The sequence below is a fragment of the Aspergillus karnatakaensis genome (assembly GCF_047715665.1).
Source record: "Aspergillus karnatakaensis strain CBS 102800 unplaced genomic scaffold BJY04scaffold_104, whole genome shotgun sequence".
In the NCBI taxonomy this organism is placed as follows: domain Eukaryota; kingdom Fungi; phylum Ascomycota; class Eurotiomycetes; order Eurotiales; family Aspergillaceae; genus Aspergillus; species Aspergillus karnatakaensis.
Window position 1 is genome coordinate 55,823 of NW_027395816.1, and position 19,535 is coordinate 75,357.

At 51.3% G+C, this 19,535-nt stretch overlaps 7 protein-coding genes across 7 annotated transcripts; 2 read left to right on the forward strand and 5 right to left on the reverse strand.

Moving 5' to 3' along the window:
- Positions 1 to 356: 356 nt before the first annotated feature.
- Positions 357 to 1,098, reverse strand: BJY04DRAFT_203645 (uncharacterized protein). Its single transcript, XM_073713374.1, has 2 exons — positions 715 to 1,098; positions 357 to 660 (listed from the first exon to the last, which is right to left on the reverse strand). The coding sequence occupies exon 1, from the start codon at positions 958 to 960 to the stop codon at positions 757 to 759; it is 204 nt and encodes a 67-aa protein (XP_073564379.1). The 5' UTR covers positions 961 to 1,098; the 3' UTR covers positions 357 to 660; positions 715 to 756.
- A 779-nt stretch (positions 1,099 to 1,877) lies between these two features.
- On the forward strand, positions 1,878 to 4,053 carry BJY04DRAFT_203646 (bifunctional metallophosphatase/5'-nucleotidase). The gene is made up of 2 exons (XM_073713375.1): positions 1,878 to 2,247; positions 2,296 to 4,053. Exons 1-2 carry the CDS (start codon positions 2,121 to 2,123, stop codon positions 3,978 to 3,980), a joined length of 1,812 nt encoding a protein of 603 aa, XP_073564380.1. The 5' UTR covers positions 1,878 to 2,120; the 3' UTR covers positions 3,981 to 4,053.
- Positions 4,054 to 4,587: 534 nt separating this feature from the next.
- BJY04DRAFT_224908 (ankyrin repeat domain-containing protein) lies at positions 4,588 to 9,040 on the reverse strand (the record flags this gene model as incomplete). Its single annotated transcript, XM_073718086.1, has 8 exons — positions 4,588 to 4,733; positions 4,793 to 4,895; positions 5,023 to 5,121; positions 5,223 to 6,128; positions 6,197 to 7,276; positions 7,330 to 7,903; positions 7,967 to 8,482; positions 8,583 to 9,040. The coding sequence occupies 8 exons, from the start codon at positions 9,038 to 9,040 to the stop codon at positions 4,588 to 4,590; spliced, it is 3,882 nt and encodes a 1,293-aa protein (XP_073564381.1).
- A 588-nt stretch (positions 9,041 to 9,628) lies between these two features.
- On the reverse strand, positions 9,629 to 11,298 carry BJY04DRAFT_224909 (kinase-like domain-containing protein; the record flags this gene model as incomplete). The annotated part of the gene is made up of 6 exons (XM_073718087.1): positions 9,629 to 9,954; positions 10,035 to 10,203; positions 10,319 to 10,434; positions 10,489 to 10,659; positions 10,708 to 11,045; positions 11,093 to 11,298. 6 exons carry the CDS (start codon positions 11,296 to 11,298, stop codon positions 9,629 to 9,631), a joined length of 1,326 nt encoding a protein of 441 aa, XP_073564382.1.
- A 221-nt stretch (positions 11,299 to 11,519) lies between these two features.
- On the reverse strand, positions 11,520 to 14,318 carry BJY04DRAFT_211989 (uncharacterized protein; the record flags this gene model as incomplete). Its single annotated transcript, XM_073714480.1, has 7 exons — positions 11,520 to 11,972; position 12,018; positions 12,155 to 12,470; positions 12,525 to 12,691; positions 12,751 to 13,049; positions 13,422 to 13,728; positions 13,798 to 14,318. The coding sequence occupies 7 exons, from the start codon at positions 14,316 to 14,318 to the stop codon at positions 11,520 to 11,522; spliced, it is 2,064 nt and encodes a 687-aa protein (XP_073564383.1).
- A 1,377-nt stretch (positions 14,319 to 15,695) lies between these two features.
- On the reverse strand, positions 15,696 to 16,497 carry BJY04DRAFT_12263 (uncharacterized protein). The gene has a single exon (XM_073708368.1). The coding sequence runs from the start codon at positions 16,300 to 16,302 to the stop codon at positions 15,847 to 15,849; it is 456 nt and encodes a 151-aa protein (XP_073564384.1). The 5' UTR covers positions 16,303 to 16,497; the 3' UTR covers positions 15,696 to 15,846.
- A 1,737-nt stretch (positions 16,498 to 18,234) lies between these two features.
- BJY04DRAFT_12266 (uncharacterized protein) lies at positions 18,235 to 19,026 on the forward strand. Its single transcript, XM_073708369.1, has one exon. The coding sequence runs from the start codon at positions 18,393 to 18,395 to the stop codon at positions 18,966 to 18,968; it is 576 nt and encodes a 191-aa protein (XP_073564385.1). The 5' UTR covers positions 18,235 to 18,392; the 3' UTR covers positions 18,969 to 19,026.
- Positions 19,027 to 19,535: the final 509 nt, after the last annotated feature.

Below are 19,535 nucleotides of genomic sequence, written 5' to 3' on the forward strand. Positions count from 1 at the left end.
CGAAAGCCGCGACTTAAGCAATGGTTTATCGTACGAGCCCGTGGGCTGAGCAGCGTCTAATGCGACGCACGGATTGGCTACCCTCCGCCCAGTTCTGATCAAAGGGTTTGCGGCTTATAGCTCTTGACAAGCTAAGTTCAGACTAGCATGGGGTCTGCGAAGCGGCTGGAGCAGATACTTTCGATATACATATAAGAAACACGGGCCATGTTCTATTCCCATGCGCTGGATTCAACCCTAACTGAAGATCACCGGTGGCGAGGGGCGGGAGAATCAACAGCCGCCCCACAGCAGCTACGTATTATTGCATCATCTTCTCGAGACCGATATAACGAGACTTCATCCTCCAGAGATCATCGAGAGTTCCATCTACTCAAACAAATAGATAGCGAAAGACTAAGTTTTCAAGTACCCATTTGCCATCATGCTGCGTATGTTCACCACCGACAGTCCGAGGCCACACCAAGTATCCCTCAATTAATTATACTCCCAGCACCCAACATCTCTCTCAAATACGACTGGGACACAAATTCCTACATCGTCAACGAAGTATCTAGCGGCGATGAACAACTCACCACCGATCTCCCACACGTCCCTACCGAGCAGCTCCCTCTCGGCGCCGACACGATCTTCGACGAGAAGATTAGCGATGACCTTAGAGTAATAGACCCTCTTTCCTCACTCTTTCCATTATTCTAACATTAGAAAATCAAGGCTACAGGCGCCATCAACACCGCAGCGCTAAATATCCGCATCTCAAGCCTGCAGTACAAGGGTCTCGAATGCGGGAGTTTCGAGGGCGATCTCAAGGACGGACTGAAGATTAATATCAATGCGTTTGGGGATGCGGTGTCGACGAGGTTTGCTCTCAAGGGGACGAGTGAGGTCTGGGCGACGGGGCATTTGATGGCTAGTGATGGGGCGAGAAGTGTGATTGAGGGGTGTGTTGCGAGGATTCATTAAATGATTATGGACTCTTTCTTAGTTTAACAATGTGTAGTTGAGCCGTTTTCATCGCCTAACTGAATTATTAGTAGGGTTATGTGCATGGTAGACCATCTATTGATAAGCGAGTAGTAACAATATATATAACGTGGCTGTTGCTATATTGTAACCACGATAGATGGCCCATATTCTTATCCGCGGCCATTGTAAGCATCTTGCGATATGTTGACTTGCGGTATTCGAACATCAACGACTGACGTGAGGGATCAGCAACGGTTACCATAGAAGCATGCATTAAATCAAATGGGTGTCGATGGAACCTTATCTCTAGAAACAGATAGGAGACATGAATTTTGTGCTGCTTGGACTCTAGAGCCCAAGATAGCGATAGTCTATAGATATCGGCTGTCACTACGGCGCGCAAAATACCATGTCTGATAGGATATCTCCGCGCGAAAGGTCTGGCGGGCAAGGAGCAAGGGACCTATCTTCGAGTCAAGCAATCTGAGGCTAGATAAGGACACAGCACAGTGATTCCACGTGAGCTATAGTAACTTTGTATATCACCATGGAGCCCAACGATGGAAAGCAGAGCCGCGATTGACCTCTATTGGGGCTGGTGATCTAGCAACGCAAAAGGTTAACGATCAGCCAACTACCAAGCCCACATCGGAAGAAACGGCTGGATAGGGCTGCCACGCCCGCCGCCGGATCAACAGGGGCGAACAGCCTGCCGTCGTAGATCCACGTGGAGGGCAAGGCTCAAGCTGTTGCTGTCGTGGTCAAGGACCTTGCGGAGCAAGCTGGATGGGCGCATCGGAGACGACCGACACGAGCATCAACACCAAACGGCCAGCCTTGGCATGCCAAAGAAAGGCCGCCGATCGCCCTCGTGCGATAACAGCGTTGCACCTCCAATATTCTACCCTCGGCATTCACTGCGCCTAGCCAATAGAATCAGATACAGCTCCACCGTGTACCTGCGCCAAGCCCTACCCCAATTGGTGGCTGGGCGCGCCCCCGTGTTCCGGGCGCATTCCTGTGGCGGAACACTCTTTCTCACGGACTATTTACTTTCGAGCTTCTCCTCTTCTTCGTCCGAGCTCGATTCGTGAGCTGTGAGTGAGAGAGTGAGTTGTTGGAATCTTCCTGCTTGACCAATTCCGTCCATCAACATGAAGTCCTCCCTATCCGTAGCCGCCGCCGCCCTCACGGTGGCTGGCACCGTCGTCGCCGACGACTTCCTCTACAGCAAACGCCTGACCAAGCGATTCGTCGACGAAGAAGGCCACCAGAACATCTGTACATAACCCTCCCTCATTCCAGAACCCTTACTAACTAACCCCTCAGCCTTCTTCCACGTCAACGACATCCACGCCCACCTCGACCAATTCGCCTCCTCCGGCACCGCATGCGAGGACCCCGAAGACGGCTGCTACGGCGGCTACGCCCGCATCAAAACCAAAGTCGACGAGCTGCGCGAACAGTCACCCGACAATCTCTGGCTGAACGCCGGCGACGAGTTCCAGGGAACCCTCTTCTACCAGTACTACGGCGGCGAGAAGATCGCCGAAACAATCAACGATCTCGGCTTTGACGCCATGACGCTGGGCAACCACGAGTGGGACGGCGGCGAGGAGGAGCTGGGCCAGTTCCTTAACAACCTTACCTTCCCTGTTGTCTCCTGCAATGTCAAAAGCGAGTACGCCCCGCTGAAAGACAACATCAAGAACTACGTCCTCTTCGAAGAGCAGGGCGTCGCCGTGATCGGCGCCACGACCGTAACAACACCGGGCATCAGCAGCGTCGGCAACACAACCGACTTCCTCGACCCCGTCATTGAAGTCCAGAAGGCGATTTACGAAATCCGGAACGAAACAGACATCAACCGCATCGTCCTCCTCTCCCACCTCGGCTACGACGTCGACCAGGACCTCGCCGAAAACACCGAGGGTCTCTCCCTGATTATCGGCGGGCACTCGCACACTCTCCTCGGCGACATGGAAGACGCCCTAGGCGACTACCCCACCATCGCAGAGGATCTCTCGGGCCGCGAAGTCTTCATCGTAACCGCCTACCGCTGGGGCGAGTACCTCGGCGCCATCGACCTAACCTTCGACGACGAGGGCCGCGCCCTCGCGTACCACGGCGCCCCAATCCACATGACCAACACGACTGAGCTGGACCCGGAACTCGATGAGAAGATCCAGGGGTGGGCCGAGGCATTCGCGGACTTCGCGGCTGAAGTCCTCGGTGAGACGGATGCGGTTCTTGTGCAGGAGACGTGCCAGGATGGCGATTGTCTCCTGGGACAGGTTATGGCTGATGCGATGTTTGAGTACCGCTTCAACCAGACTGAGGGGACGGAGGATGAGCCCGCGCTCGCGATCATTAATGCTGGTGGTGTCCGTGCGGAGATTAATGAGGGCGAGATTACTCGTGGTGAGGTGCTGACTGCTTTCCCCTTCGGAAATGCCATCGTCGAGCTGGAGTTCTCGGGTTCGGACCTCCGTCAGATCCTTGAGGGTGCTGTTTCGGGTGTCAACCAGTTTAACGATGAGGAGATTACCTCCTGGTTCCAGGTCTCTCGCGGTGTGAGGATTGAGTTTAACCCTGAGAATGAGGCCGGGAGCAAGATTGTTAATGTTACACTTGCTGGCGAGCCGCTCGAGGATGAGGAGACGTATCGTGTTGTCACGCTTGATTTCCTTGCTGGCGGTGGTGATAATATCTTTGTTTCTACGACGGACTTCATTACCCTTGATACGCAGGATGAGGTGCTGACGCAGTATATTGAGGCGCGCACGCCGCTTTCGCCGGAGTTGGAGGAGAGGGTTGTTGAGAGTGATGGGCAGGCTGAGGAGGGTGGTGATAGTGAGGGTGGTGAGGGTAACGAGGAGGGTTCTGGGTCTGAGGGTGGTGCTGAGGGTGAGGGCGAGGGTGAGGAGGAGGTTCCTGAGGATGCGGCGGGTATGCTCGCTGCTCCTTTCTGGACTGCCCTTGTTGGTGCCACTGTTGCTGTTATGACTATCTAGATGGCAGGTCTTGACAGTTAACTTCAACCTTGTAGTTCTATATCCTAGCAGCAATCGAGATTTACTCTACTCATTTCTCTCTGCTCTCCATCTGCCTGCTCTGTGGTAATAATATAATCTGCTGACAAGTAACGCCATTCTAGTTATCTAGCGCCTGACATTCGTTCAGGTAAGAATAAGGAGCTCGTCGGTTGATGTCGTACCACAGGATAAAAAAAATATGACAGAACCTTGCAGCGAGAGCCAGCCCAGAAACTTTGGCGTTGCAATCCATTGCCTGCTCTCCAAGTGCCCTGATCCCGCCCCTTAGGCTCACGCCAGGTGTTCCTCATATCAGGCCGAATACCACTGCTGGTTCAGACAAGAGAAGATAAAATCCAATAGATCTGACTTGAACCAGCGTTACGTCTTCCTACTAGAATGCCCATTTTGAGAACATGGTGAAATGAGGTTTTGCTAGTCATAGATTAAATAACATTCTCATTACATGCGCTGGCAAACTTTTGTCCTCAAAACTTTACTGCAGAATCGTAGAGGTGTATATAGAGGTGTGTATTTCCATCTTAACAAACCTAAAGTCTTCGAATTTACTAGAACACCTGGGGGCTCAGACGGTATCCGCAGTGCGTTCCGGCCGATATTTACGTTTTACCAGCTCAGATAAACGCCCTGCACTAGCAACCGTGCGCTCCAAGCTATCAGCCTTGAATGCGAGATAGATGAAGCTGAAGGAGACCGCGGCGGAAACAGGTACTATGTAATTAATAGTTAGATTCGTTGATTGGGGTAGTAAACTGTCACATAGGACTCACACATTATCCCCAGGACATAGCCAAGGCCTAGTGTTCCACCGTCGTTGCGCTGGAACTGGGTGATGTTGAGAGCGAAGAAGGCTGCCATGAACGACAGTGGGAGCTAGAGATAGAAAGTTAGCGCTTTCAGGGTAGGGCAACGCCCGTGCAGGTGAAGGAGAGGTTGTGGCCACATACAAATACTATAGTAACCATAGTAAACACCATAAGTATCTTTCCCTGTTTTCTACCTCTTTGGTCATCTTGAGAGACTCCTCGGCCTGAATACGTGCCGAGCGGGCGTCGAGCACATTGCTTTGTTTCTGTTTTAGGTCCACAAGGAAGTCGAGCTGTAATGGATGCGGCTGTTAGATTCACGTGAATTTCCTAAAGGGAGACGAAACAGGGGAGGGTTTGAAAGGTAGGGATGAAAATGCGGCTCAAAACTCACAGCTTGGTTTGCTTTTGTTGCACACTGAATCATCCGGTCAATATCGTCGATACTGAGCTGGACTGTTCGGAGGGCAAGACTCGACTGCTCTCCGTCCTGATTTCTACCCCAGGTCTCACTCGCTGGCTGATCTTCTGCGATAAATTGGCGATGGAAGTCCGGGATCTTGATATGTACTCCAGCATCGTCGTCGCTGTTTACTGCAGGTATCTGCTGCCTACCCTTGTCGGTAGCACCGAGGGCAGCTGTCACATCTTCGTGGGAGTGCGTAGGCGGGTCATCAATCTGGCTTCGATTATCGACGTCGCTATTCTTCCCAGCAATTGTAGGGGTGTCGTCGCTCTCCTCCGAGGCACCCGTCCGTGATTCTTCCGCCACATCGCTGTCCGGTGCCTCGAAGCTGTTCTGGTCGCGCCTTCCAGATATCTTCTCAACCACGTCTTTCCACATACGGGCGGAGCTGTCTTTTGGCTTCTCCATCGAGCGAACGATCCTTTCCATCTCTTTTAGAACGTTCTTCTGGTCCTCAAACACCATTGACATTATGTTGAGCTCGTCCTGAATGTCTTTGATCTCGCGGAGGAGCGCGATCTCGCGCGATATATCTAGCACGTGGAGCATCCCAAGTTTTTGCAGTACTTCGCGGGTCTTGTTTGCATCGACATTGCTTTGGCTCAGGAACGACGCTATATCATCGGCATCAGGAATGTCCGGACTTGTCCTGTCGTCGTAATTCTTCTTTGCCAAGCGCTTTATATCCAAGCCGTCTACCTCCTTTTGCGCGATAAACCCACGAGGCTTTATTTTTTTCAGAACCCCAAGAATCTCATCTACTGGATCTGGGTCTTTCCGGCGAGACTCAGTCATAGCGTGAAATGCATCAAACAGCTCGGTCTCCGTATTAACCTGCTTTTAGTAAGTGCTAGTTCGAAGATCCCACACAAAGCTAATTAGGGTAGAGGAAGGAGACTCACAATGGTGCTGATCGCTCTCTGATATATCGCCGTAAATCGGAGGGAGTCTGGGGCCCTGGATGGTCTGAGAAAGATTCTAGAACAGCTGCCAGCAATAACACCCGCGAGGTCGTAGGCGGTTTTGACGGCCATTGGATTGTCAAACATATAGAGCATGTCATTCTGCAAGACGTCGGTGACACAATCTGGGTCAGCCCCATCTTTAGCCTGTGTACGTTCAATTGTTGGAAAACAGGAGATGACCGTGTCTGCCCGGCCAGATGGCCCGACCAAAACCCACAGCCAAGCTTGGTCCACCATGGCCGTTACTCTGGGTTTTCGCTTGAATTCTTGTTGGTATCGAGTCACCGTCTGATCTTTATCGCGCTGTTCGGTGTCGCCAAGCGTATAATAACCGAACTGATCAAGAGTTCGGCGCAAATGAGGTAGATGAAGTGCATCGGACTCATCCTTGAACTGATACATGCGCAACAATCCTTTCTCGCTTGTCAAACCTGAGTCTTCTGTCTTCTTTGATGCTTTCTCGATGACAGACCTGGTCGTGTCTAACTGGCTATTTTCTTCCCAATGCAGATAGGGCAGAAAACAAACCATGTCCTTGTCACCGCGGTCTTTTCCGTCTTCCGCGGATGGTGGTACCCCTACAGGTCCAAAGCCCTGGCAAAGAGGCTGCATGAAGCGAGTCTGATGAGCACTGCCGTCTCTCTGGTATTGTCTTCCGACCCATCGATCTGACTTCAGGACCTTGTAGGCTGACGGCCGGCTCCCATAGTGCGCAAAGACAAGTGCCTCAATCCATCGCATGTTATTCATTGGTAGGTGTAACCATTTAAATCTGAGCTGTTCATGTTCTGGGGCTTGGATTGTGGCTGGGCTTGCCAGAAGTTCGCTCACCAGTACGTCTTTTGTTTTCGGTGTCAATTTATCCCCAGCAGATGATTTGGTGAAGAAGACAATTTTGCCACGAAACCTTTGGCTGATTTCCGGATAAGGATCATTCTCCGCCAGCTTACCATCCTTGTGCTTCTCTGATACCATTCTCAGAATTGTGGAGTCTTCCACCGCAACTTCCATGACCCCCTGTCTGCTTACGTTCTGTGAGTAGACACATCCGCCCCTGCGTCCAGAAGCACCTTCACAGCTTCTGGCCTGCCATTTTTCGCAGCGAGAAATAGTGGCGTTTCCCCTTCTGCCGTCTGATCTTCAAGCCTTGCCCCATGATCAAGTAAGAAGGAAACGATAATGGCGTGTCCGGACTCTGCTGCTGTGCAGATTGGTGGCCTCTCGGGCGTTTTTGCCTTGATATTGACACCCGCCCCGTACTGGAGCAACATGTTCACTAGATCTAGAGTACCATCTTGCATCGCATAGTGGAACTGTGTCGCGAGCCAACTTTCTTTCCGCTGACTCGCCTGGTACCCACTCTCTAGCAATATGCGCATAATGGACAAGTGGCTATTCTGCGCGGCAAGGGAAAGGGGCTTCGTGACCAGATCATTTATCGGAAGACCCTCGATATGCTCTGCTCGCTTATAGTGATCAAGAAATGTGAGCACAACCTCTTTACGGCCTTCACTTGCTGCCCAGGCAAGTGGCGTCCAGTCTTCGTCATCGGCTATATCCAAGCTGGGCGCGCGGTTGAGAAATAACTTAACGACATCGCGGTGTCCAAATGCCGAAGCGTATGAGAGGGGTGTTCGACCCGACCTGTCATGCTTGCCTAGCCCCAGCATGAACTCTGGCAATTATGTTTCTTCTGTCTCCAGAAACAGTTCGACCACCTTTTCGTGGCCGTTCCCGGCGGCCCACGACAGCGGTGTCCTGTCTTCCATGTCCCCTTTATCGGGTTTTGCACTAGCTTCAAGTAACACCTTTGCAATTTCTAAATGGCAATTACCAGCGGCCCAGGACAGTGCTGTCCGCCCACTCGCGTCCATAATATCGAGCTCTCCGATCGCCTCTCTGAGCACCTTTTCAACCAACTCGAGTTTTCCACGCGCCGCAATCGACACTAGTATGGGGGTAGAGCACGATAGGGGTGGCTCTAAAGAGGCGGGAATGCGGATTAAGATTTGTTGTCCCATATTTGCTGACAAGGCATGTGCAATGTCATCCAGTGGGTGGGACACATCCAGCGTTTTGGGAGGAAAAACCAAAATGCTGTTAGCATATTCTTCATGGAGGAGCATTTGCTTAACACTCCTCACCTGATCTAAAAACGGTTGCTGACGCCAGTGAGTCGCCGCCGCTTGCTTCACGGTGATCCCTGCATTGAGGATGAAAGGACTGCCCATATGTGTGAGAGGAAAGCACGCATGAATTACAGAGAGTAAGTTTAGATCCTCCATGTTCTAGATTAGATGCCTCCCATCTCAATGTCGTGTACAAGGGGTTTTCCTCACTATCGGCATCATTTGCTGGAGCCCGCATAACCGCGAGCCATGGTGCAGCAGCGTCCTTTTGTCCGCCCAAACGAAGTATGTGTGTCAATTCTCTAGTGAGAACCCTTGGACCGTAGCAATCTGTGAACTCGAGAACATGGGTTTGGAGCTTAGGGGACACCCGAGGCCGTGTATCTCCTTCCTGGTCACTCGCGTATTGCTCCAAAGATAATTCGATTGCCGCGCTCTCGTAAATTGCAAACGGATTCTGTTCGATCCAAATATCAACAAAGACAATCGCCGCAGGGTTCCTGTCCGGTCCCAGAGTCCCCCATCGAGTTTTGGAAGTGTGTAGGCGAACGTGACTGCGCACTTTCGATTCGATTGTCACCGTACTGAAGGCCGGTAAATCCTGGTAAGACCCGTTGACGTTCTGCGCAAAGGAACCTTCAGGTGAAGCCATCTTGAGAAAACAAAATATCACACAGCGTCTGCTGATCTAGAGCCTTTGAACACAGAGGCCTATCCTGAGGTAAAAGCAGATAGCCAGCTGAGAAAAAATTGCGCGCGCAGCAGAAGCTGACCACCTGCAGGCAGGAGCCCCTCTCCTCCCCTCTCCTCTTTCGCCATCACATGATTACCAAGCATGTTTGGGCATGACTGCATAGATATTGCTTTTTTTGATCTTTCCTTCTTGCTTGGATGTGCTCACTTGATTCAGTTGAGCGAATTGGCCCAGTCTGCCTGGTGGCTTCGATGAAGGACTTTCGACTTGCCGGTTCCACGTATCCGAGGAGGTACTAGCAACAGACAATTCATTCACCATACCTGCGTCGATGTAGATTTACTGCCTGCAACATCAAGCATAGATGGGTAAACAGGCCAAGACTCAAGGCTAGAGCAGAAGTAACAAGGTATATACTGTTAGACAAGTGTCCAGCAGCAGCACTTTGGCTCCAAGGCGGACATAACCACCAATATATTTTATTCGCACATCAGCAATGCATGAACATACACACTATACTATAATACAAACCACGAAACCAGTCGCTTATTCCGCCCGCCTAACATCATCCTGTCCCTCCTCCGCCTCCTCGACCTTTCCCTCTCCCTCCTTTTCTGACTCCTTACCCCCACCACCCCCATTACGCTTCTTCTCACCCACCCCCCTCAACCACTCATGCCTCAACAACTGCGCCGCAGTCCTCCTCTCCACCGGATCAATCCTCAACACGCCCTTGATAAAGTCCGTAAACACCGCATCCCCCTCCAACGGCAACCCCAACAGCCTCGGCTCCTCCCCCTCCACACGCTCCCGCAGATGGTCGTCGGGGAACCACGCCGGGTCGATCTTTATCGGGTGCCGGTGGAGGATTCCTAGCACACCGTTAGTTGATGATTCACTTATTCCTTCTGGGTGCTGAGGATAAATGATGTTGCTTTGGGTGGGTATTTACCTCGACCATTAAAGAAATCGTGTCCCCGGTCCCCGAGCGCGACGAGATGCGGTGGAAAGGGCCCGACGTTCGCGATGATCTTGGCGAGGTTGACGTCTTCGGAGGTGAATCGCCATTGTTTGTCTGTGAGGCCGAAGAAGGCGGCTTGGCCGCGGAGGAGTTCGATTATCTGGTGTGGAGTTAGTTTGTAGTTTGATGAACGAAGTTGGGAGTTGGGTCTGGGTTGAGGATCAGGTGGCTTCAGTTGGGATTAAATCAAGGGAAGAAAGAAAGAGGATACGCACAATGCAACCAAGAGCCCAGATATCCACGCCGTTGCCCCAGGGCGCCCCAATCGTGACTTCGGGCGCGCGGTTGGACATTGTTTCGAAGAGGCGCGAGTTATCACGTGTCCAGTTTGCTGTAGATTTTAGCTGGGAGTCAAATACTACATGGGTGGTCTTCAGTAACTCACGCGTGCCGGGGTTGATAATGCGGACGTGCAGGTCATTGTCCTCGGGGAGGAGCGGCAGGGTAGGTAACTTCTGTTTCTGCTTGTTGCTTCTGCCGTAGTCAGGCTCGTTGATGTTGCGGATCTCGGCGGGGAGTCGGTCCATTTCGATCTTGATGTTGTCCATTCTTAGATCTGGAGCTTGTTAGTCGTAGACAAATACGGAAGACACTGCATGCATACTGCAATGAATGCCACCCAGCTCACTGTGCAGAAAGTCCAGCCCGAGAAGAACCTGTTTTGTTATCTTCTTGACAATGTGGACAGGCTGCTTGACACGCATTTGGGAGCGCAGCGTATACGGAGCCTCGTCGTAGACGAAACAGTCATGCTCCTTTTCCGGTTTGATTTTGATTCGCGGAAAGCGATCGAGGAGCTCAACAATATGGTGGCGCCCCTCGTGGGATGTATTCTCCGCGAGTTTGTACAGTTTGTCGAAGATGTTCAGTTGCACAAAGTTGGCATCCGCAGGGGGCAGTGGGTTGTCTTCGATCATTCTGATCAACACTTTCTTGCCCATTCTGGAGGAAAGGTTAGTACATTAGTTGAGACTATGTGGGGGACGTACTCTGAGTCTTCGGCGAGCCATGTTGTCTGCTTGGGACCGTGCTGGGCATGACGGACGGTGGTGTATCGGCTTGGGATGGGCTTTAGGTAATTTTCATCGTGTTCTTTTACGGGTTTTGGGAGCACAGTTGCTTTAGTAGAATTTGTGCGAGCTATCCGGAAAATGTAGGAACTCGCCCGATTAAGGGGGGGTAACCGGGGACGCATGATGTTGGGGTTGATCTTGGAGAAATCCAAAAAACATCCGCCCATGAGGAGATCTCCGCATCACGTGCTCGGGGCTAGTTATGCAGATACCTCTTTGTCAGCTTTGCATAAAACCAAATAATGAACCCCTTAAGCCTCGCCCTGCAATCAGAGCTAGCTGCATTTAGATCATTATTTGTATGCCTTCAACCGATTGTGATCACCACACTCTTACTTTGTAATTATTGCAGATTCATCCTTTTGAACTCCTCAAAAGCCCGCTCACACTCCCCCGCCAGATCATGACAAAACATCCCGCGCATCCGCGCAGACAGAAGCGTTGTCCAGTCGCTTTTCCTCGTCACTCCCATGTATCCCAAAATAAAGTCTCTAATTATTTGTAGAAAGCCATCAGCGGTGTGGAAGACTCTTCGATTCCTGATGGCTGCCTGAACATTCCGGGTTGTACGTGCTTTGCGGATGTTTTCGTAGAGGGTCAGAATAGCAGGGATATGGTGTGAGAAAGTGTGGTGGGATGATGATGCTTCTGAATCGAAGTTGTTTTCTGGAAAGTATGTATCTAACAGATCGAGGAGCTTGCCAATAGCGAAACCGTCTTCAACGGCCATGGCGGCGCCTTGGGCTTGATATGGGAGGGTTGGGTGGCAGGCGTCTCCGAGGAGAGCGACGGGCCCCTAGAATGTCAGCGTCATCGCATGCAGGGATATTGTGACCCTTACCCTTGTCCACTTAGGTAGCTCTGGTAGATGTGTGAGCTTCCACTTCGTCACCGACGGTACGCAGGATATCAATTTTGACAGCCTAATCAAGTTAGCATTATGTCTTGCTACACCATTTTTAGGGAGGGTGAGCCAACGTCTCATCCCACCCAGCAAAACTCTCCCTCATCTCCTCCACATCTCCAAAGGTGCGTCTTATATTGCTGTCCAGATTATCAGGCCGCATCAGAACGAGATTAAACTCCCCTCCTCCGCGAACAGGATAGAAAATTGTATGTTTATCGGGACCAAGCCAACTCGTCACAGCTGTCTTGGAACAAAGCTCATCTACTTTCGCGTCATTGAGAGCTTCAAGTTGGTGCTTCTGGAAAATTGCCCGATATGCCAGGTCCCCAGTTTCCACGGGTGGTGTTGACGTCCCGAGGACGATGTCTCGGGTGAGCGAGTATATACCTAAACACTACTGTCGGTTAAGTGTTCAATCCAAGAAGTATAGAGACACTGTACCATCAGCCCCAACAATCACATCCCCTGCGACGCGCTCCCCACCAGCTAGAACAACCTCCGTCGTCTCAAAAATCACGTCCGTGACCTCAGAATTTAGTCGAATCTCAGCACCTAGCCTTACCGCTTCAGCATGCAGGACACGATAAAAGTCCTCGCGATGGATGATCCTATCCCCTGTCAGCAATAAGGTCCTAAAGAGTACACTTAAGGGTAACTTGTTACTCACAACCACGGACTCCCAAACTCCTCCACAACACCCTCACCCATCGGCATACTTCTCAAGACCTTCCCCGAATCATACCGTCGGAAATCAACCTGTTGCACTTGACTCCCCTTTTCCATTACTTCATCCAGCAGGCCATAATGTTCCAAGATGCGTGTCCCATTCGGTGGGATCTGAATACCCGCGCCAATCTCGCGTGTTTCCGATGCGCGCTCGAGAATCACAACGGAGAGGTTAGAGCGCAGACAGGAGATTGCGCAGGAGAGGCCGCCGAGGCCAGCGCCGATGATTATTATTTTCATCTATGATTGTTGATTGTTGATTGTCGTTTGGAAACAGCTCGAGTAGGTGGTGGGTTGATGTTTGGGTTCCTTGGCGGGAGGGGGTATTGACTGCAGCTGGTCAACCTTGGAGCGATTCTGAGAGCGTTTCCCTCTATGTCGGGTATGTTCACTTGCGAGCTAGAACCCTAATTAATTTCCTGAAATGGGCTTACGCCGCGCCGGCACTGAAGAAAAGAAGCGATGCGATGCAGTCAGATGGACTACAATGGAACTTATTTTCAGACTCGGAATCCGGAGCGGGAGATTCGCGCCTGTGGATCCTGCAGCTAACAACAACAAGGATCATGCCACAACTAAGCTATTCCGTATCTACTCGGCCTTCTCCCTAACCCCAGCATAATAATACAGCGTAATAAACGGCCACTGCACGCTCCTCTCCCCACTACTGAATTTCCACCCTGTCGTATCAACCCCGGATTTCTTGATCAACCCGTCAATCTCCCCCGGCGTGCGCGTCCGGAGACACGAGATGAACCCGTCGATCCACAGTGCCAGTGGCGCGATGGGAATCACATACGTGGAGAACAGATGGATTGGAGAAGACCAGTACCATAGTGCTGTTACGTAGAAGCCCCAAAAGAAGACGAGGGGCGTGCAGAGGAGGGTTGAGATTTGGCGGGCGGTGATTTCGAAGATTCTATATATCTAATTAATCGTTGAATCTCTAGGGAAGGAAAGGGAAAGGAGAAAAGGTGGAAGGACGTACATGAACGCATCCGCACTATCCACCGCATCAGCCAGGATCCCCGCTGCGTCGCCGTCATCAAAATGATGGAAACAGATGTTGAACAGCCGACATTCTCTCCGGCCGTCGCCTGGTAAGATTAGCCGTCCTACAGACCGCGCATCGACACTCCGCTCGATGAACTCGATATGCGGCTGCTTTTTGGTAATCCCGCGCCACACGTCCAGTGGCGGGAACATGTCTGTTAGAACGAACTTGACCGGGTCATTTCCTTTCTCCGCTGTCTTGCGATTTAGTTCAGACTCGATGAACGGTGTTGGTCCGCCTGCGCCCGCGCAGATGTCGATGATTGTGTAGGATGAGAGATTGTGGAGGTGTTGGGTGATCACGGCTGTGGCTTGCGTGGCGAGGGAGCCGCGGCTCCAGAATGGCACGCGCAGGTTCCAGAGTTGGGATAGCGAGAATTGTTCGTGGTGGTGTAGCCAGGAGGGGCACCAGGTTTGGTCGCCTAGTTCGTGGAATTGGATGCGTGGCCACGGCATTTTGGTGTTGATGGTGATGGTGTGGTGTGGTGGTGAGGAGGAAATTGTGGATTGCTGCCGTGCGGTTGTCGTGCCTTGTTTTTCAGGTTTGTACCACGACGACAACTATTCTCGCACGAAGGCTTGGGATTGAGCTCTGCAGCTATGTGTGAATAAATGAGACCTCTGGTGAGATTGGTCTGTGGATATCCTGATTTCTGGTTAATTGACCTACAGAGTCCTTGCAGGAGACTAGCTTCACCAAGATATATATCTGCGCTTTATCAACATTTGGTCCAGAGTCCAAGACAACTAACTACAGTTCTGACGTGCATCGTTACTGATTTGGGAAAATGACTATCCCAGCATCCTGAAAGACTGCGTGTATTCTCTGAAAAAGTGAATCTCGAAGCCCTGCCCTCGATCATCAAGTCACTGTCATGGTGACAGATCTTGTGATGTCCGAGGTCGACCCTCGCCGTGGGCAATATAAATACCCCCTCCTGCCCCGGAGAAATCGAAACGTTCCATCTCTCCTATATATCTCTACGTCTACTCCTTCTGTACCGTAGCATTCAAAATTTGACTCTTTGATACCACCCAATCTGGGGGCAATGTAGGCTCAAGCCTCGAAAGCCATATATCTTAACAAGCTAATACATCCTGAACACAGACAATATGACTAGGCTGTCGTCCCAACAGCTGCGATGTACCTGGCCAGGGGAGGTCTGTATAATCGCATCATATTGACGCACCACAGGCCTGAACCAGTCTTGCTCACTCCTAAGATTTGAATCGATGCACCACGCGCCGCTTTTAAGAGGGCGTTTATGACTGCTCACAGCCAGGACAGGGCCTCGGGATATTGTCACAACTCGCGAGAAAGACTACGACGAACAGCACTACTGCAGCAGAAGCAAGCCACATTTACGTGTCAGACTCAGACACTTCGTCAGACGAAGAGTTCACGAGGTATGAAACCCATCTCAATAATTTAGTAAGTATTGTACCTTGTCCTCGCTTAGAATCGACGATGCTGATAGGTTCCGAGCACACCCGCTGCCAGTGCTCACCCCCCGTCCCTTACTGGCTGTACTGTGATTGCGGCTATCAATACATCTGGTGGCATGCCAACGCCCTGGTTGAATTACTTCAATGCCGGTGAAACATCGATCACCGAAATAATCTAAGAGGCAACGCTGGATGGATTCTACCTCTCGTCCCATCATGTGATCCTTCGCTGGCATTTCATATCTTGAAGTTATGCTTCCATATTTCGACTGCTGTTGACTGCAGCCGAATGCATCTCAACATCTATATCTTGGGCGTTTCGTCGGAAGGCCTGCACTACAGAATCCCCCCCTGGCCTAGCCAGTTTCTTCGCACACCGAGGACTTTGCTTCCATAATCCACTTATCGAAGGTGGACTATAGGGAATCTACGACCCTAGACTCACCAACGGGGTGATACAAAGCATCACTTGTGCTCCAGAAGACAATCTCAAACGATACCAGAAGGAATACCACGCCAACCTGCGCGCCAAGGTAGACTATGAACATGAAGGTGTTCCATGCCCACGCCTGTACCTTTGTTCTGCACAGAATGATATGTCTTTGGTAATACATCCTCGGTCTTTAGCTATGCAAACAGTCAAGCGATAGGCAGCGCTGCACCGTGTATGCCGCTCTACAGACGGCCTGCGAAGCCTGAGTGCAAAGCTTAGCAGGCACGACATAACGCCAAGCACCGATAGGCGGAAAAAGCCGCATTGTGCAATCGGAAGTGCGGTCTTTATATGCCTTGCGTTTCTGTCGGCCACCTCGCCCAAACCTGTCCATCGTTTTTTACATGGATCATGCGGGTAGAACAGAACCAAGACGAACAAGCCTGACTGTGGAGTCAAACGATCCATGAGCACAGCAGCGCTGGTTTGTGCCCCTTCCGGCTTCGAGATCCAAGTGCAGGTGGCCGGGTTTCTTGTATCAAGGACAATACGTTCGCCCATGGCGCATATCTTTGGATATTTCCCTGACCTTCGGTCACGATTGAACACTTCAGGTCAGATCAACGACGTAAGAGACATCCTCACGCTTTTGAACTTTCATGTCTCCTATCTACAGGGCACAACCCTGTCTTGCCTAGTGCTCATAAATGGAAAAAAGACTATGCGCGCATCGAAGTTCGTCACAAGTTCCGATGCTATCGCGAAAATCTAACCAAGTTACGCCTGAACCTTGACGCTCAAGTGGCACAGAAGCTACACGTCGAGGAACAAAAATGAAAGGCCGCGCTTGCTGCCCAAACCGCACTTGGTACTACCGCCCCTGGCTTTCCCTCAAACTCTACACCCTAAACCAACCTTGAAGCGCTCCTTGCAGGCGTCGGAGATGACCTGATGCAGGTTGACCCTCCCCTCACCCCTGGTCCATACCTGTTGTCTCGAGACTTTTGGGCGTGGTGCGTTGAGCGCCATCACATGTTCCGTGACAGAGCAAAACTCGCTGCCACGAATACGAATATCTCGCGTACGAACGACTGGGAAGCTGTGCTTAGGATTGGCCCTCGCCCACCCGACGGTGACAGTTTAGTTGCTGCCGCCTACGCGACTTCCCCAGCATTCCAATCCCCGCTCAAGACCAGCAAGGTCAGGTACATTTCGTAGCCAACAGAAAGAATATGCAGTATAGATTAGAGGTTTCGATTAGTATCCCAAATGCACGCCGGCTGGTTCTGCTTACGGACAGTCTTGTCGTCTCGGAACTTCATCAGGTCAATTTGCTCTGCTCGTCCTACTCTCTTCTGGATTTTTTACGGCCACGGTTGGAAAACGAGCATCGGTAGCTGTCGTAGCCTGCCGGGAACCCAGTGCAGCCCAAGGTGAATTGGAGCCTTCACTGCTTGAGAATCAGCTGTAATGCTTGTGATCTGGTAGTTGAACATGTTTGAGGTCGAGTGTATCCTCGATGCTTGTTGCTCGGTGTTATGCTAACTGTGTTCCCAGCGAAACGCTCTATGTGAAACTGGGAGTAACTCTGGTTGTGCTTCTGTTTCTTTACTGGCTAACAAGAAGCATACAGCCCGTGACTGGTCCCCTTAGGAATAATCACGATCTCTCCTTTATCACAAAATGGTACTAAGCGGCTTGGGAGGAGGATGCAACAACTATTTAGGTAGCCAAGATATCAGGGAAGATAACGTTATCGAGCCTATCACCAAAGCGTTGATGGCGCTGATCGACCTTTCTGTGCAGTAGGAAGGGCTCATTGCAAGATCCATTCTCTGATAGGGCCAAAGAAGGCCGAAAAACTATGTTCTCCTGTTGTTTTTGTTGGGAAAAGCTAACCCTAAGCCACGTGCTGTAGGGCTTCAAGAATCAAGCCCACTACTTATCACGGGGCCCGTACTCAATGGTGGAATCAAGCATCTATCTACGTAACCCACCCGCCGTCCGATAATGACACCGAGAATGATGACGGCGACGGCGCTGGATACTCTAGTCAGTCATCGTCCAGAGCGCCCGCAGGAAAGCTGTTTGGAGACGGTACTGATATTTGGTTCTTTCCCGGCCGAGGCCAAGAATACGCTCGTTAGACAAGGCATGGAGACCTATTACTGGCCGTGCCCTTGCCTGGTTCATCTCGAGCGAGACGGATGTGAATGGAATTGGGAAACCAAACAGGATGCCGCATCCATTGTCATTGTTTCACAGCAAGGCAGCTTCAACCAAGTCCGGGGTATCAGCTCAAAAGGAAACAAGATGTTACTTTGCTCGCAATGAAACATGGACACCTTGCATACGATCCTGTTTTACCAAGATCCATTGAATTGGTACAGTTTTTCGCCAAGGACCCGAAGATGACGGACAAGGCAGACAGAAAACAGCTACCCTGTGTAATAAGAAAAGGTTCAGGGACAACGATCGTTTCACCGATTCCACACCTGGGCACGAAGTCAAGGAGTCAGCCAACGGCCTTGTGTGCTGGGTACCTGGAGAGAGTGGCCGAGTGCCGTCCTGGTGGTTCGCTTGACGAGAAGTACATATGTACTCCGTGCGATTGTGCGCTGGTGGGTATCCAGTACTGATGGAATGTGCGCATGCTATTCTTCAAGCAAACGTCCCCGAACCCAATGCTAACAAGGGTAGAAACTGCGTATCATCATGTCTGCGCCCTCTACCCCGCGTCGCCCTGGTCGCCCCGCCCGCAACGCTGCGGCTTCGTCGTCCGCAACTGCGCCCGTTGCTGCCCCTGCCGCCCCCGCGATCGCCCTGTCGGCCGTCGTTCCGGCCCTACCGCCGCCGTCTTGCCGGAGACGGATGCGTTGGCTTGGTGTCACCCTTGCCTTTATTCCGAAGAGCGCTGCTCCTTACAGCCGGGTGACAGCCACGTATGTCGGTCGTGCCCTCTGTCCATGTGCAGATTCAATGGTACTTCAAAGGAGCGCAGGTTGATTGGCTTCTGCCCTGATAACTTTGACGTGAATACATGCAGCTATGCAGAAATTGCCACGGCATGTTCAACGACCTTGCCGACCCAAAGGGCATTTTCTACCCAAAGACATCGAATACTTTATCACGTTCGGGTTGAGGGATCGAGGTCACCGTACGATGGATGGAACAGCCCGATGCTGATAGGGCGCAGGACAGCTGCGCGAGCGCGGTGCTCGAAATGACTTTCAGTACTGCACCCTGCTATTGTGAGGTAGCATTGGACTTGATTGGCCCCACTTCGACATCATCTGTCCTAACTTCGAGCTTGCTGTAACGTTTACGAATTTGATCTATGTACTACTTGGGACTACCTTTCTGAACAATGCTATCTGTCTCAGCAACTTTGGGAATAATACCAGTCAGACCGATAATTAGAACTGAACCCCGGGGTATGATCGGGACCCCTGGAACATTTAAGAACCTCAAACTCAAGCGGGAGAACAAGTTGAACTTCGCCTCGGTCCGATATACCGTTGCAGATGAGACAAACTGACTCATGCATCAAAGATCAGGAGGCATAGAGAACGTTACGGCACTGCTGACACGCTCTCAACTACATCCTATCCACGTTGTTCCAGCAAGGCCAGTAGATACCTCAGCAGTCGACTGGACATGCGGTGCATGAAAATATACCTTACAGCATATGCTTCGCACTTGATTGCAGACATTGGCCTGGTGCTCTTCTTCATGATTTCAGTGTATAATCAGTTTAAGACTAACTACTGTATTCCAACTGCACCGGCCGAGCC